This window comes from Marmota flaviventris, chromosome 10, assembly GCF_047511675.1.
Source record: "Marmota flaviventris isolate mMarFla1 chromosome 10, mMarFla1.hap1, whole genome shotgun sequence".
Lineage (NCBI taxonomy): Eukaryota > Metazoa > Chordata > Mammalia > Rodentia > Sciuridae > Marmota > Marmota flaviventris.
Genome location: NC_092507.1, coordinates 35,550,388 through 35,568,126, shown reverse-complemented (window position 1 = coordinate 35,568,126; position 17,739 = coordinate 35,550,388). Strand labels below are relative to the sequence as shown.

Below are 17,739 nucleotides of genomic sequence, written 5' to 3'. Positions count from 1 at the left end.
AAAATCATAGAGTTATTCATGGTTTTATACAAGTGCTGATTTTATTATTTGCCAAATTTTCCTACATAGGCCTCTATGGGTTTCTGTGGGACAAAAGCAGGGAGACAGGCAGCTATGAAAAAATATACAGCTCTGGCTTTGAAAATGCTCTATTCAGGGCTGGGGATGTGGCTCAAGCGGTAGCGCGCTCGCCTGGCATGCGTGCGGCCCGGGTTCGATCCTCAGCACCACATACAAACAAAGATGTTGTGTCCGCCGATAACTAAAAAATAAATATTAAAAAATTCTCTCTCTCTCTCTCTTTAAAAAGAAAAGAAAAAAAAAGAAAAGAAAAAAGAAAATGCTCCATTCAGTGGGCAAAGTGTGTTCCCTCCATATTGCAGAATAAAGCCCTGAAGTTCTTTGCTTCTTGGTGGGTATGTAGGGGTGTGTGTGCGCCACATTCTACACAAATAGCTAACCTGCCTTCCACCCATTCTCATGACTTCATTTCTCTTTATTGCTCCACCTGTAATTGACACTGGGAACAGGTTACCAGTGAAGAGGAAGAGACTTTCTTCCATAGAGCTGAGATCGACTTATCCTAAGGCTGTTTGCTCTAGCCATTCCTAACCCCTCCTCACTTGGGTAGCTCACTATCCCCATTTCAGGGAGAAGGGAAAGGGGCACATAATCTTGTCCCATGTCCATGGCTGTCTTATAAGGAGGATTGGTTGGGAGGAACTAGAAATCAGATTCCATTAACATACTCTGCTTGAGCCATTTCATTTTGTGCCAAAGGCTTCACCCTGCCAACCCTCTGTTCTAATGATTCCCAAATCATTCTGGCTCTGACTTCTTTCACAAGCTCCATACCTACCCAACCTCCCAGATACCACAAACTCACCCTGTTCAAAACAAAGGCATGCCTCCCAATTGGTTCCTCTTCTCAGTGAAAAAACAGTAATTTATGTCAATTACTGAGCTTTGTGATAAGTACTTTTAAAAATATTTTGGGGTAGGGGATGACAGAATGATAGAATGCTTGCCTAGCATGCATGAGGCCCTGTGTTCAATTCCTATTGCACATGCACATATACATGTACAAAATCTGGCCCCTAAAAGGTTTTCTGGTACAACCAAACATCAAAGATATTATCATTCTCATTTAGAAAGGAGTAAATTTAATTAACAGACAAACTCATAGAGTTAAACAAGCATGAGGTCATGTGAACTTAGGTCTATCTAATGCCAAAGCTACTTTCTACCATGGAGGCTTATCACCTCTGTATCAGTTCCAAGCTAGAAATCTGTAAGGCAACCTAGTCTCCTTCTGCTTCTTTGCTTCCCTTTCCACCCCAACACCAACATTAATTGTTCCCTTCTATTTCCCTACACTATCCCTTCCTCCATCTTGTCCCTGTGGTCTGGTGCAGGCATTGTTGTCTTTGGCCTGGTATCCTGAGTGACTTGTCTCTTCCACTAGTAGAGTGGTCTTTCTATACCAAAACCCAAATCTGAACATGTTGTTCTATCACACCTTGGTCAACAGGTCCTCTGAAGACTCTATGCTCCTTAAAAGAAAACCCAAAGTTGAAAGGATCCTTGATGGTCTAGCCCCTGCATCTCTCCTCTAGCCTTTTCTCTCACTTCTCTCCGACCTACCACCACCTAAGCTATACTACCTGGAGCTCCTGAATAGATCATGTTCTCTCATACCCGTGTATCTTTATACTTCTTGCTCCCCTGCTTTAGAAAGCTCCTCCTACTTTTTCCCACCTGATGAATGCCCTCCAAGAAGAAGCCTCATACACACATATTATCTGTCTCCCACACTAGATTTAAGTTCAATACAAAAGGGACTATATTTAAAACCCAGAATATGGTGCTTGGCACACTGTAGTATCAGTAAATGTCAGGACACTCATTCAGGCATCTATTAGATGTGCTAATTCCTTTGTTCTTGCTTGATTTCTTTAGGGGATTTCAGTGACTCTTTCATGTCACTGAAGCCTTATGACGCTCCTGCTCTTGTGGCAGTGGTCTTGGCATATGAAATGGTCAAGAGGCTGGAGTACTAGGCCTAGAAGGACACACACACCTTCATTGTTTCCTAGGAGCCATTCTAGAACAAATTCAGACATGTTGTGTTTTCTCCCTTTATCTAGATTCAAGAGGGAAACCATGAACAATGGACCCAGATTGTGGGCATACTTGTCAGGCTTGAGGTCACGGTGCACGATGCCATAGTTGTGTAAATATTCCAAGGCCAGCACAGTTTCTGCAAAGTATAGACGCACCATGTCCACAGGCAAGGCCCCAATGTTCTTCAGCAGAGTGGCACAGTCTCCTCCTGCAACAAGCCCAGACTATTATGAGAGAAGCATCCAGCTCCCTGCTCTAGCCAGTTCCCAGGTTTGCAGTCCCTGAGGTCCCAAAGGAGATAGCCTCACAGGGTACCCTGGTGTTGGAGACTGATTCTAGCCCTCTGCTGCTGGCATGAGTGGGAAACAGGGTGTGGAGACGAGTGGGAAGTGAAGTGAATCTGCCAATGGCTGTCAAGATCATTGTTTAAGACAAAGGAGGAAAGAAACCCAGGCCTCTATGCCTGCATAATGACTTGTGGCTCTGGGGAATGAATTCTACAGCCACTAGACGGTTACATCCTATTGCCTCTCACTGTACCTGACATGGGCAGTCTCACAGTGAGGTGAGGAGTTTTGTGCTCACCATGGCCAAATGGCCTGAGATCCTGAGGCAGGAATGAGTCCCAAAGAGGTCTTGGAAGCTGACTCTGAAACTGTCCTCCTACATAATATACAGTTACTGGTCCTTATTTAGGGCTAAGTCTTGGGCTGTACCATGGCTTCCACAGTAGGCCACCTTTCTCCCAATACCTTCAGTACCTTCAACATACTCCATCACCATGCATAAGTGGCGCTTGGTCTCAAAGGAGCAGAACATACTGACTACAAAGGGGTTCTCAGCGAAAGTCAGTATGTCACGCTCCACGAAGGCCTGCTGGATCTGGTTCCGTAGGATCAGGTTCTGCTTGTTGATCTTCTTCATGGCAAAGCGCTGCCGGGTAGACTTGTGCCGCACCAAGAATACGGCCCTGAGAAATGCAACCCAGCTCAGTCTCCAAAGGCTGTCAGCACCAGAGCTGTGCATTCCACTACCCGAACTACCTCTCACCTTACCCAGGCACAGAACGAGAGAGAAGGAATGTACACATTAATGAAAGGGATCTAAGCTCCCTGGTCCAAACACCTTTCAAATTTCCTGGTAGGCCAGGTCCTGAGGACACAGATGAATGCTTCCAGAACTCAGGGAAAGGAGAAATGTTACCAAGAGGGATGAGCATTTTGCCTGAGAAATGAGCAATGCTCAGATGTCAGAGGATATTGAATTCTTGCCTCTCCAGGGGGCTTCAGGGAGTGAGAGGATCCACCTGTGGACCCTGAGGTATCTGCTGCCCAGGGGTTTGGGAATCATATGCTTCCAGAAGGGAGAGAACAAAGGCTGACTCGTTTTACTCCTGGCCATATTCTGACCCCTGCCTTTACCCATAGGCGCCATTGCTGATGAGCTTAATAGTCTCGAAGTCTTCTTCAGAGGGTGTTTTCTTAGATTGCAGAGATGCCCCGCGGCCCTGGAAGACAAGGGAAAAGGCAGGAGGCAGTCATGCTTCTCAAGAGTCCATGTGTTGGGGAAAGCCAGGACCAAGCACCAGCTCAGCTCAGCCCTGCTGCAGTGTTCTGTCCATCCTTCCCTGGGAGCAGCATGACTTCTCAGTGTTTGCAGTCACCAATTCCCCATCCCTCCTTCAGATATTCTCTTAAAGAGAATTCACTTCCTCTTGTTTCATAGGGTTCAGGCTCCAGGAATGGGAGGTCAGGGTCTTTACCTCGATGGAATCATCAGTCTCTGGAGTGTCAGGACTGTCGTAACTGCTCAATTGGGCCATTTCTAGAAATACAGCAAGGACACAAGAGAAAAGTGTGCGTGACACTGTCAGACATCATAGTAGTACCGTTAGGTCACAGAATAGGTGCATATGGGGTAGGCATTAATGCTTTCTGCATTTGCCTGGGATACAAATCCAGTCCTGTGGTTCTATCCTCAGTGTAGTTACAGTTTGGGGATCAGAAAATAAGTCAAATGCTATTGTACCACTCTTTCTTTCTTTTTAAATATTTTTTTTTTTAGTTATACATGGATACAATATCCTCATTTTGTTTATTTTTATGTGGTGTGAGTGCTTTACATGTGAGCCAAATGCTCTGCCACTGAGCCACAACCCCAGCTCCTTGTACCACTATCTCTATGAGCCCAGTGCCATTCACAAAGCCTGATACATTCTATAGAAACTCATCTTAAACTTGGGATATTTCCTGGAAACAGGGCCTAAGGCTGGGCCATCCTGCTGGTCAACAGTGCTTTGCTGGGTGGGGCTGGAAAGCAGGGAAGACAGGAGCAGGACAACTACGCAAGCCCATGTTCATGCAGGGGCTCAGTGTGAAGCCCAGAAGAATGAAGATATTCTCTGAAGCGCTGAGTTGGACCACTCCAAAGACAGGAGGATTTGTAAGGTGGTCAGCAGGGGAGGCAAGTATGTGGAGGAGACGACCATTTTAAAAACTGTGACTGTCGTCCTTTATTGGTAGCCTAGTTTGGCCTAAGGCTCTAAATCCAACCTAGCTAGGCCCAAGGCAATCCAGACAGGGACACAGTAGACAGATATGAAGAGTAATTCCAAAAAAAAAAAAAGGGTGTTTTATGACAGAGATCACAGGGTGCCTCCTATGGTCCTGAGGCCCCAGATGCCATGTTATGTCCACATCCAGGCTAAATCTCTTCTTTATAGCCCCCAGGCAGCATGCTCACCCTCTATGGGATCCCGTGTGAGTCCCAACTGGCTAATGATGTAGCGGGGAATGTCACATTTAATTCCATGTCCTTCTTTGGCATGGCCCTCAGCTGCTTCTAATAGGTGGTAGAACTCTTCAGGGTCAAACTCCTGTACCAGAGGAGAGAGGTGGTCATTGGTGAAAGATACAAGTGACTGCTATTGACCTCTTTGGTTTTATAGTATATAGGGGAGGATGTGATAAGACACCTCAACCTCTGAAGACCAGAAATATCATGATTCAGGGATCACAAAAAATGGGGAAAAAACAGTCTCCCATCAAGAGAGCTCTGCCTGTTAACCAGGTTTCAAGCCTTCCATTAGCCAGATGGTACTGTCAGGTGGGTACAGGTGCCCAGTCCAGAGCAGTCCTGGCACACACTAGACTGCAGCTCATAAGAGCTGCAGCTCCCAGTCACAGTGGTACATATACACCTTCTAACATCCTCTATGCACTTCCTATGTGCAAGGGGTGGAAGCTCCAATGCTGACCAAAGCATAGTCACTGTCTGCATATAATAATAAAGGTGTCACTTCTGAGTGCCTATCAAGTACCATACCCTGGGCTAAATCCTTCTAACGACTCTTTGACTTTGGTGAGGAATTCAAGGTTCACAGGAATGCCTGGTGACAAAGTAAGAAGAAATGGAAAACCAGCATGCAAACCTGCTGGGTCCAAGCCCCTGCTCTGCTACAGACTTCATGCTCTTGAGCAGAGGCTCTCTAACCTCTGGTTTGCCAGTTTTCATTCCATACAGTCTCTCTATTTTGGAGAATTATACTACCTACTCAGATATGATCTACACCAGACCGAAGTCTTCTTAATTTTTTATTCTTTCTCAGCCCCATCTCAGAAATCTACCTTATAAATACCTCTCTAATCTACTGCTTCTTTTTTCCCCCTACCGTTGTCCTAATTCAAATCACCCTATCTCACATTAATTGCTTTAAGTGCCTCTGTCCTCAGTTCCTTGCTCATCCTGCCCTCTCTTACAATTCACCATCCATGTCCAGGCTGAAGTAATATTTCTTAGAACTAAATCTGATAGAATACTTAATTCAGAAATAAATAGGAACCATATACTGATACATACAACAACATATGAATCTCAAAATTAACACTATGCAGAATGAAAGAAGTCAGAACACGGGTTCATTACATGAAACTGTACAAAGGCAAACATCCACAGCAAAAGCAGGCAGATAAGTGGTGCCTGGAAGCAGGGTGGGGAGAGGACTGACAGCAAAGGGACATGAGAAAACTCTTTAAGGAAACACAAAAATCTCAACCATGGCAGTAATTATACAGGTATACATTTGTTAAAATTCAATAGGCTGCATACTCCAAAAGGATGTATTTTATTGAATGTATAGTATATCTTAATAAAGTTAGTTAAGAAAACAGTAAACCTGATCATGCCATATTCTAACCTCAACTTTGTGGTAGCTCCAAGTGGACTAAAGGATAATGCAAACTCCTGAGCTGAGAAGGCAACACCTTCCATCATCTTGTGCTGCCCGCCTTCCAACTTATCCATCGCTACCTCATCAAATCCACCCTGTCTTCCTACCCCACATCCCTGGCCTGGCAAATGTGCATTCATCCTTCAGGTCATTGAATAGGCCTCTTCTCCCTCAGGAAGCTTTCACTGAATGCTCATTCTATATAGAACTAAAGCACTTCCTTCACCAGGTTTCTGGTGCACCTTGCATTCACTTGAGTTGTGACATTTCTTAAAATATTACAATTATTATTTATATATCCACATGCTTTATATTTGCTAGTGCCACTACAGAGGAAGTATCTTGAGATCAGGACTCTGTTCTATTCATGTCTATACTTTCAGTGTCTAGCATTAAATAGGTACAAGGTGGCTCAATGTGGGAATAAGTCAGATTAATACTTTCCTTGCCATACCCATCAGGACCATCAATTTGTCCTCAAAGGAACCTATTTAGTCCCCCAGTGCTTAGAGATCATATTTAAATACAGACCTAAGCAACAGAGATGGTAGTGGTGCTGCCACAGTTTTGTTGTTGGCAGGATACTTCCTTTACAACCTCAAACCCCATCTCCCCATCTAATCTTCCCGAGTCCACTTACCAGGCATTCCAGGAGACGAGCTGGACGGGCAATGACTATCATCAGTTTTTTTACCAGCTGCATCACAAAAGCCACCTCTGAGCTCTCTGAGCGCTCATGAGCCTACAAAGAAGACAAAAGTCACTTCAGCAAGCTACTGGTCCAGTGTAGCTGGGCTGAGCAGAACCGTAATGGGCAGAGCTGACTACAGGGAGAAATTATTGGTAGTAGAGAGAGCTCTGTAAAGCAAAACTAAAAGAGGAAGGAAGGAAGGAAGGACGGAAGGACGGAAGGAAGGAAGGAAGGAATTAATTAATTCAGAGGAGAAGGCTGGTCAGCTGTGGGAGGGAGAAAGTTGCTCACTCATGAGAGACCAGTGAGTCTGAGAATACTACAAGACCAAGAAATGTCACCCAGACACACCTTTACCTGCTCCTCCAACCAACAAGCTTGATTTACCTTCCACACCCCATCTTAAGGGGCAACTCTCAATAGAGCCTTCATAGATATTCACCTTGTACCCCAGACACACTGTAAGGAACAAAAGACCTCAAAGCTAGGAAATGATATGACCAGAGAGGTATTTCAGAAAGACCACTAACTGCAGAGCAGAGGGTGCACTAAAGAGGGCAAGCCTAAAATCAGGGAAATCAACTAATGCAATAACTCCACTGAACAAGGCAGAAGTCAAGGCAGTAAAAACCAAGATGAGTGCACAGCCTCGGGCCATTTTCTAAGATGGATCTGAGGGGTGGCAGAAGCAGGAACGGAGGTAACTGCAACTTCATTTTTAGGGAAAGTTCACTGAGCCCTTAGTGAAACAGGAACTGCAAGAAGATAACCAATAGACTAAAAACATGTGAAGTTTGGCTTTAGAGAAAAGAGCAGTGGGGCAGAAGAGGCAAATTTAAGTTTGAGGTGTCCTCATAGACAACCCTGGTATTTGCTGGGCCCAGGAGCCTTTTTATTTCTTTCTTTTTTTTTTTTTTTTTTTTTTAATTTTAATATTTTTAGTTGTAGATGGATACAATACCTTTATTTTCTTTATTTTTATGTGGTGATAAGGATAGAACCCAGTGCCTCACACGTGCGAGGCAAGCGCTCTACTACTGAGCCCCAGCCCCAGGCCCCAGGACCTCTTGCTTGTCTTCTGAGAACAGATCAGGGTTCTAGGATCCACACTGATACTCTGTGGCTGCACCTTCCCTTCTACCTCCAACAGCTGACCAGTGTGGACTGCTTTCCTGGGAATTTTTCAATGCTCAGAAAGATAACAGTTATTATCTGTGTAGCCAAACTGTATAATCTACACTTGGGTGAAAAAAGATGGCCATATCTAACCTTAGAGCACAGATAAAAACAGCTAAGAAAGGAGAATGAGCACTTCCAGAGCTTGTCAGTTTCTGGTTGAGGACACTGGTCCCTTCTTAAGGCCTGATGCATTTTTATCTTCAGATCTCCAAAACCTACCCTCTTCATCCTTATCTTAGTATCCCTTTACTGTTAAAACTTCTGTGAGTCTTATTTCTATTACTTATGACCAAAGAATATGCACCAATCTGGGGAAGTCAGTGAAGGAGTTCAGTAGGTAGGTCACTGGTCTGGAGTTTAGGAAAATAAGGGTGCACATGGGAGTCTTCCACTAAGGACCTGTGAGTAGAAAAGGCTCATCAGCACAAGGGTGGAGAAAGGAAAGAGAATAGTAACTCTGGACAGTGCCCTGTAAAACAGCAGTATTTTAGAGTGGGTAGAGAGGGAAGTTATGAAGAGGCAGCAAGGCTAGAGAGAACAGGGAATTGACAACCAGGAGAGCTAAGGTTCAAGAGGTGTTCACTGTGTCCTCTAGAGAGGTGAAGAAAGATGAGGTCTGAAAGAAGCCACAGAATTTGGCAATTAGTCAATTATTTCCTTGGTTACTTTTGTCTGAACAGCTTTAGTGGAATCTGAGGGAAGCTCAGAAGACTGAGTAGTGAATAGGTTATAAGGAAAGAAATATTGCAAATGAAGATTTCTGTGTGTGTGTGTGTGTATTTTTTTTTCCTTGTAAACTTTTTTTTTTCCAAATGTGATACTGGGGATGGAACCCAGGGTCTGGCACATACTAGGCAAGCACTCTACCACTGAGCTACATCTCCAGCACCCTTATAACCTATTCATGTGTGTGTGTGTGTGTATGTGTTTATGTATATACATACATGACAAACATGAGTTTGGTTTCTACTTCTGCTATTTAAGAAATGAGTTATCTTGGTGATTCAGTCCTTTAAACTTCAGTTTACTCATCTTTAAATTTGGGAAATAATAATAGCGCTTTCCTTATAGGTGGGTATGAATTAAATTAAATTAATTAAATGAGATAATACAGTGTCTAGCATGTATTAAGTGCTCTGTAAATGCTAGCAATCTTTATTATTTTAAGCATAAAGCTAATGATGATGGTTTTTGATTTAATCCCATTGAGTGAATGATTGCCATTTTATCATTGCCTTTATGCTAAAAATCTAAGCTTGGATTCCTCCCAAGAAAGACCCTTCATCATCTGGCTACCAGTCTAATTCTTCAAACTTACCAACTCTTTCCTGCAGGCATCTACTCTAGTTGTGCCAAACTACTTCATCTGCAATTTCTGGAATGCACCAAGTTCCTTGAGAGGTTGTTTACAGTTTCCTAGGCTTGCCTACTTGCCAAGATTTGACTTTCTCTGAACCATGCTGAGTCCTTCTCTGTGCTCAGAACTTATCTCTTTTTTGTGCTCGTCAATCACATTGTACTATAATAAATGGAAGATAGTGTCTGGTACACAGTACACATTGTTAATGAAAGCTGTTATTTTTTTTACTGTAAGTATATATATTGGTGGGCCTATAACCTTAGTCAATAGCAAATTCCTGAGATGGGAGTCTACACTGAATACCTGTTAATATCCCCCTTCCAAAGGCCTAACAAATCAAGGAAGAAAGGAAAAAATTGGCTCCACAATCAGTGGTCTTTCTAGTACATCAACCACTTAACCCCTGGGATAGTCAGTCTGAGAAAATACCTGGAGGTATGGGCAAGACTCTGATTTCAGCATTTGAGAAGATCAATGTTTCAGAAGGAACCTTGAAGGTGGGTGTAGTGGTACCTGTGTATAGTCCCAGCTACATCTACTCATGAAGCTTGAGGTGGGACATATCTCAAGCGGGAAAAATTTTTAAAAAGGAGGAAACTTGGTAATCATTTAGCAATACCCTGATTCCTAAATGTTTCTGGGGCACCCCATTTATTAATGAAAAACTATTAGAAAATTATTCCTGAGTAGAAACAAATAGCTGCTTTTCATGGGAATTTGGCTTTCTAAAGTCATGTTGAATTTAAGTCATATTGAAGTCAAATTCAATATGACTTCAATATGACTTCCTAAAGCAGTGCAGGCTTGGTCTTGGCTGTCTCTGGATTACTTTACCTTTAGCCTCACAGGGATTTTTTTCATACTGCGGAGGATCAGATCTCTACACATAGAAGTCTTACTAGAGCACTTCTCACCATGTCAGTGGAACATCAGCAAGTGGATAAACCCACAGGTTAAGCCTTGGCCCAGCTTCCTTTGGGCTGAGGAGAGATGGTTGGGAGGCTCTGCTTACATCAAGTATTATTATTATTATTATTATTATTATTTTAGTCGTAGATGAACACAATAAAAGTATTGTGTTCATCTATATATTTTTATGTGGTACTGATGATGGAACCCAATGCTTCAAACATGCTAGACTCTACCATTGAGCTACAGCCCCTAAACCAATTATTTTTGAAAAGAGAGCCTACCACATCCATTGGGGCCACTTTATGGCTTTGGGTAACAAATCTCTTAGTCAAAGAATTTATGAATCTATAGTGTTTGAGCCTCAGGCAGAATAATACAGCTTTGGATGTAGAGAAGAAAGGATTTAGAACTGAGTCTACTGATACCACACAGGCTTTACTCAACGATGCAAGGAACTAGGGAAGGATCTAAGTCCATCAGTACCACACGTGGAGGTGGTTCCTGTATATCCTGTATAAGGATACCTGGTGGTGCCTGCAGGCTGGGAAGACTGGGAACCTGCAAATTTCTGATCTCAGCCCATCATGTGGAGGTTTTACCATAGCCCCAGCACCAAGACACTCACATCTTGTAGAAGTTTCTCCAAATTCTCTTGAAGTTCATAGAAGTAATGTGATGTAATGAGGCCACTCTGAGATTTATCCAGGCAGTCTCGGGCCATCTCAATCACCTGATGATGGATAAAGCTCAGGGCTCCATCTGCCAAGGGCAACACGCTGTCCGGAGTATTGGAGGAAATGAACTCTGCAAGTCGCTCTTCCATTTGTGCGGTGGCCTGGGAATAAAAGCAAGAAAAGTGACAGTTCCCTTCTAGTCCTATCTCAGCTGGAGCTAAGCTGAAGGACTTGGTAACAGCTAAAGGACAGGCTCCCTGGGAGCCTGGTTTTCTGATGTTGCATTTGAGAAATCTAATGACTGAAGAAACAAGAAGATCACTTTCAAGTTAAGTCAGAGTGCCCTAGCACTATATTCAAGGGCCTCTATTGCCTGAATTTGCCTGTTCCTGGCTATTTCCTATAGGGCATGCTCTTTGTCTGGGGGCATAGAAGGTTTGCTGTTCTCCTTTACCCTGGCATTCATGCCTTTGTCTTTGTTTATTCTGTTCCCTGACTGTGGCCCTCTTGCCCTGAAGGTCTGCCTCACAAGCTCCTGTTAGTCCTTTCATCTCACACAAGCATTACCTCTCCTCAGGGAAGTCTTTTCCCAGCAAACAGGAATTCCCTTTCATCAGTGCTTCGTCCACTGGCCTCAACTGGATACATGTAGTGTATGAATACTGCTGAGTTCTAAGCCTTTCTCTGGACTGGGAAGTTCTTCAAATCAGAGATAATATTATCATCTCAGGATCCTTTACTTAACCTGAGGACCTGCTTAACAGAGGTTCTGCTGGACACAGCTAAGCAAGTAGTCAGAGAATGTTTACTGAAGTTGTGAATCTGTCTGGTCTTGGATCCAAGTTGGAATAAAGGACTGTGAATAGAAATATGACTCTTGCCTGGATCCCAGAAGAGCAGAATGGAGTCATACAGTTAGTAAACACTAGGAGTGGATTTCAATTCAGGCAGTTTGCTCCTTGCTATTGCTTTATTGTCCATCAAGAAAAGCACAAGGGGTCACCATCTCCATCAGCCATCATATCTTTACAGGAGACTACACCTGAGTCTAGAGGAAGGGCCCCAAAAAGGAGCAGGACCCCCATATTGCACAACCCAGACAGAAACAAACAGACCCAGGGAGTTCTGAACAGAGGATGAAGAATGAGGTTTGGGCATCCCAGGATTCTACTGTCAGGGATTGTCAGTCTACTGCTCCCTCTCAAGACAGAGCTGGCTGCTTTCTGCAGGAAGGCCAGATCAGAATGGTGTTCAAACAGAAATGCAAATGGGAAGCAAGGTCCTAGGTTCTGCAGACAAGTGTGAATGCTATTTCTCAGCTATCTCAGGATAACAACCTATTTTCTTCCATCAACATTTTCCTTGAAAATACAGATGTTAGTAAACAACTCTATGCCCTCTGTCTCCTACTCACTGCTCCCTGTGGCCTTCCTGTAGGTACAGCATCTGTCTGTATACTGTCTGGGGCCTGCTTAAGAAATCTGTACCAAATGAAGGTGATTCTAGAGGGAAAATCATGTCATGGAGGGACCATGACTCATAGATCCTGATATGCACAGTGGAAAGTCAGGCCTCCAGTTCTTTCCTTCCCCTTTAACATGTGCTGGGATACCTTTCTGACATTCCCTTCTAGTCACCTGTCCCTCTGGGGAATGGACAAGCAGAGGTTCTGCAAATACAGCCCATAAACTCATAAACCCTGCTGCCTCCTGCTGCTCACACAGTCTGGAAGTCTGCATGCCTATGTCTTCCTCCTCCTGTGGGAGCCTTTCTGCTCCTCTTCCTGGTTACTTCTGGAGGCAGCAGTTCACCCCTCACCCCAAAGTGTTTTTACTGGACTGGCTGTAGGAAGCCAACCTTGGGATACTGTCTTCTTTTAAGTGAATCCTTACCTTAGGGAATCTTTCTTTGTACACATGATTCATCATTATTATTTCACTGTCAAAGGAAACCGGGGACCGTCCAGGACTGAATAAGAAAAAAACAAAAAAAACCCAATCATCTTATTTTAGTACTATGAAACTCTCAAAGAGAAAGCTGACCATTCCTAGAACCCCTGCCCTCCCACTAATTTCAGCACCCATCCCCATCTTTTTTATTTTTGGTACCGGGCAATAACTCAGGGCACTCAATCCCTGAGCCACATCCCCACCCTTATTTTGTATTTCTTCAGAGACAGGGTCTCACTGAGCTGCTTAGTGCCTCGCTTTTGCTAATGCTGGCTTTGAATTGGCAATCTTCCAGACTCAGGCTCTTGAGCTGCTGGGATTACAGGTGTGTGCCACCATGCCTGGCCCAAGCTCCCATCTTCATGAGAGCTGGCTGGGCATGGTCATGCACACCTGTAATCCCAGCAGCTTGGGAGGCTGAGGCAGGAGGATCATAAAGTTGAGGTTAGACTGAGCTACTTAGCGAGGCCCTAAGAAACCCAGTGAGAGCCTGTCTCAAAAAAATCAAAAGGGCTGGGGATATGGCTCAGTGGTAAAATGCCCCTGGGTTCAATCTCCATAAAATAAGAGAGAAAGAATGCGCATATGATGAGTTCCAGAGCCTTTCTTATTCCTAGACCTCCCAGTGTACCTTGTAAGGTTCAAAAACAGTGCCATCTGGTGCTAGGTTATCTTCCTGCAAGAAGCATGGCTTTCACAAAGAACTCTTGCCAGGGCCTGAAAAGGCTGAGAAAGGAGGAGCCTACTCCTGAGCTCACTGGTGGCTTTCCTAGGGAAGACCTCCCCAGAACAAGACCCTGTGTCCTTGTAGCTTTGGCCAGTGGGGTTTGCTATACCTTCGCACACTCTGGGAATCAAATCAAATTGATCAACCTCCAAAGCAACCAAAGGAAGACTCTACACACTTATTTCTTTTTTCAAATAAACTGCGGCCAAGAGAGCTAACTTGACCTCTGGCCTGGGAGACAGGTGAATCTAGCCTGTAGTGAGCTGTATGTCTGGGTCATCTATTAAAGAGAATAATAGTGTTTTCAGCCTTAGTTTATTATCTTCCCTTGTAACCTAAATCTTCCCCTCTGGCCCACATGCAGTTACATCTCCTTAAAGAATTTAAAATTCTGAGTTTTAAATTTGGGTCCTGCCTAGTTTAGTGCCCTGATAGGAGTTCTCAACTGGGCTAGGTTCAGAACTGTTCTTCTTTGCCTTTCTGGGATTTCAGGCGTGAGCCTGGGAGTGAGCCTTGTTCTGTCTGTCCTCCTGATGCAAATGATCAAGTATTTAAGAATAATACAGGAGGGACTTCCCTGAGTGTCACTGTGGTCCTCTCAGTCCTAAAATATACCCTTAACTCTATGTAAGTTGCTGAGATCACAAGATTCAGGTGTTCCTCTGTGAGATAAGGATAGTCATTCGGTTTACATCACTCATTTGTATTCTTGATCCTTTGCACTTAAGTCCCAGTGATCATCTTTAATCTTTGAAGCTGAATCAATCTGGCTCAGCTCACTCCCTATCAAAGTGCCAGCAGTACCTTAGGGGATTCTTTCTGGGAGGCACTGTTTCCTTGGGACACCACCCCGTACATGTTAGCCAATTTCTTACTTCACAGAGACCCTAAGAAGGGTCTCATGAAGTTGAGCTCATTTTGATCTCCACCCTCTCCCTTAACTTGGAATGCTAGCACATTTTTATAAGCTAACACCAAAGAGAATGGGCAGTTAGTGGCTGGGGGTGTAGTTCAACGGTGGAGTGCTTGCTTAGTATGTGCAAGGCTCTAGGTTTGAGCCTCAGTACTTTCCCCCACTAACTCAGGGGAATTCAGACAAATCAGCTGTTAAGGTTTGTTTAGTTTGATGAAGGCAGGCCCAGGCGACTCAAGGAATTGAAATTGAGATGGCTTTGGAAAGGCATTTTTTATTTTAATTTTTGCAGCACGGGTGGTTGAACTAAAACACTTTCCCACTGAGCTACATCCTCAGCCCTTTTTATTTTCAGACACAGTCTGAAGTTGACGAGGCTGGCCTTCAACTTGCAATCTTCCTGCCTCAGCCTACCAAGTCACTGGGATTACAGTTATATGCCACTGCACTCAGCTTCAGATGGGCAATTAATTCTGCTTTTAAATTGGGCTCCTTCCCCAAGTCAGCCACTTGTGTCTGTAGCAGCAGCTTTCCAGCTGGCCTAGCTCATACATTCTGGGCCTCATGGTTCTGCAGTCAGGTAATCATTAGAACTGATACTACTATTACTCTCTTTTACTGAATGGAGTTGGAAGGGAAAAAGAGAAAGACCACATGACAGCATCATCACATAGCTTTTGAGTAATGGGCTGAGCTGAACCTGAATACAAAACATTTCTGAACATTAATTGGATTTGATTAACTCAAGTTGGCCAATATGCTCCACCAGGGGTTAGAAACCACAGCCAGCAGACCAAATCTGGCCCATTACCTGTGTTACTAAACAAAGCTTTTATGTTACCTGTGGCTGCTTGCACACTACAACAGCAAAGTTAAGTAGCTGTGACAGAGATTATACGGCCTGTGAAGCCTAAAATATTCACATCTTGGTCCTTTACAGGAGATGTGTGCCAGTTCCTGTGGTGTGTAGCAAACTGAGGCCCCTGGGTACTAGAACAGTAGGAGAGCATTCCTCACCTGAGGCTGCGGGAGCGGGGCCGCATGGCTGGGGACTGTCGTCCTTCCTCATCTGGTACACTTTCTGTGCTGAAATGCTTCGTCAGAAAGTGCAGCTCATCAGCTGTAGGCTGGAAAGGCAACTGATGCAGCTTTTCTTGTGAGGAACATGATGACTATGGGGGAAAACATTACAAACAGCATTAAAGACGGGAGCAAGGGCAGTCCAAGAGTGGAGAAGGACTGAAACAGCTCAGGGACTCCCTAGCCAATGTGAACACAAAGCATCTGCTCCTTTCCTGGCTCCTTTCCTGTAGCCTGGACTGGGCATGATTCTTTTCACCATGAAACCTTCAGAGGTCTCAGTACTGATCAAGCCAAGACACTAGAGTCCTTCAGGAGTTGTGCTAGAAGCTGGGCTCAGACCTTCATGAGGTGTGAGAACTCTCCAACACCAAGGAGTCTTCTGAGGTAGTAAAAAGCAGATTTTTCTGCAAGGACCCTTGGCCTTCTATGAAGCTTTTGGCTTCTTGAGATATTAAGCAAGTAGAGAGCACACTTCCTAGCTCAAGAAATTTTCCAGGTAAGCTGCAAATGACATCCCCTTATGTTTTCCCTTTTACAACCTTAAGAGTGCCATCAGGGGACAGCTCAGCCATGTTTCTTTTCAACTGTTATCTAGAGGAAAACTAGCTTTGGTGAGGCTGGGAAGCTATGTCCAGATACTAGGGACAACACAAGGCGGGAAAATATACCAGAGAAGAAAATTCCTTCTAGATCTGGACCCAAAGATTAAACTTGATCTGAAAACAATTATGAAACTCTAAACATGGCTGAGTGATTGAGGATTCCTGACAAGAATCTGCCAGTCACAACAGACCATTTGAGGAAGTGAACCAGCATCACTGAAGGAAACCCACACATACAGCTACGCTGTAGCAACCCACAGGCTCCAGAATCAGCAAGATTCTAAGAGAGCAGGTAAGTCTAGCATTATTGGCCCAATTTCTACTTATCAATAAATCAAGGGTCTGGGGCTTAAAAATCTAAATCATTTAGAGTCAAAGCTGTAGCACCACGTAGAGGGAAATATGATGCTATAGGGTCAACATCAAGGGAGAAATTAGCACTTTTTGGACTAACAGTGTGTGTCTCTCTCATGGAATGTTATATAGTACACAAAACTATAAACAATGCAATGTCTGCACCAGGCTCTATCCTGCAACATTTTAAAAAATGAATTCATTTAGGCTGCAAAAAGAATTTTCCCCCAATTAACATAAAGCTAGCAGGGCAATAAATTATGGTGAACAAAATTGGTATTTAAAATATCCCAATAAGCTGGAGCAATGGCTTGAGTATGTTAAATTTACTGAACAGATGAAAAAAATATATATAGTATATGTGTGTATACATATACATACATAGAATATACACACACACAACTCTTACTTTGGGTTTAAAAAAATCACTTGTTTGAGTAAAGGATTACGGAAAAATGGGTATTTAAGCTTAGCTGCCAAAGATCAATAAGACCTTTGGATTGATTTAACAGTAATATCTAGTCATGGGAGAAAATGGTGATCCTTTGCTGTGCTTGGGATTCATGACTATAGACAAACCCGTCATAGAAGACTTGAAGAACAGAAATGGGGATACACTCATCAAATATACATTCTGTAAAGCCTAAAACACTTAGTATTTAGCTTTTCACTAAGTTTGCCAACCCTGCCATCCTTTAATAAAAAGGAGGACTCATTTTAGGGTTGATTGCACATGGTAGCAATTAGCATATCAGTTGCGTTTTTGGCTAAAACCTTCTTTAAAAAAATAAGTAAAATTTTAGAGTAAGGACTAGTCTTTTGTTAATATACATCACATTCTTTCTTGACTTTTTGGAAAGAAAAAGGTAAAAAATGAGGCAGAAGGTCTGCCAGGGCTTTGTGACATGGGAGGGGTGATTTGCTCTTGGTTGCAGTTCTAGAA

At 43.6% G+C, this 17,739-nt stretch overlaps 1 protein-coding gene across 5 annotated transcripts in view; it reads right to left on the bottom strand.

Moving 5' to 3' along the window:
- Mast2 (microtubule associated serine/threonine kinase 2) overlaps positions 1-17,739 on the bottom strand; it is a 193,600-nt gene that overhangs the window by 7,589 nt on the left and 168,272 nt on the right. For all 5 annotated transcript variants that reach the window (XM_027936929.2, XM_027936928.3, XM_027936926.3 and 2 more), the window contains exons 8-16: positions 15,775-15,929; positions 13,061-13,136; positions 11,120-11,329; positions 6,993-7,094; positions 4,867-4,999; positions 3,887-3,948; positions 3,546-3,631; positions 2,886-3,094; positions 2,194-2,332 (exon numbers count right to left, since the gene is read on the bottom strand). In XM_027936929.2, the coding sequence (XP_027792730.2) occupies positions 2,194-2,332; positions 2,886-3,094; positions 3,546-3,631; positions 3,887-3,948; positions 4,867-4,999; positions 6,993-7,094; positions 11,120-11,329; positions 13,061-13,136; positions 15,775-15,929 (1,172 nt within the window). The remainder of the gene's footprint in view (positions 1-2,193; positions 2,333-2,885; positions 3,095-3,545; positions 3,632-3,886; positions 3,949-4,866; positions 5,000-6,992; positions 7,095-11,119; positions 11,330-13,060; positions 13,137-15,774; positions 15,930-17,739) is intronic.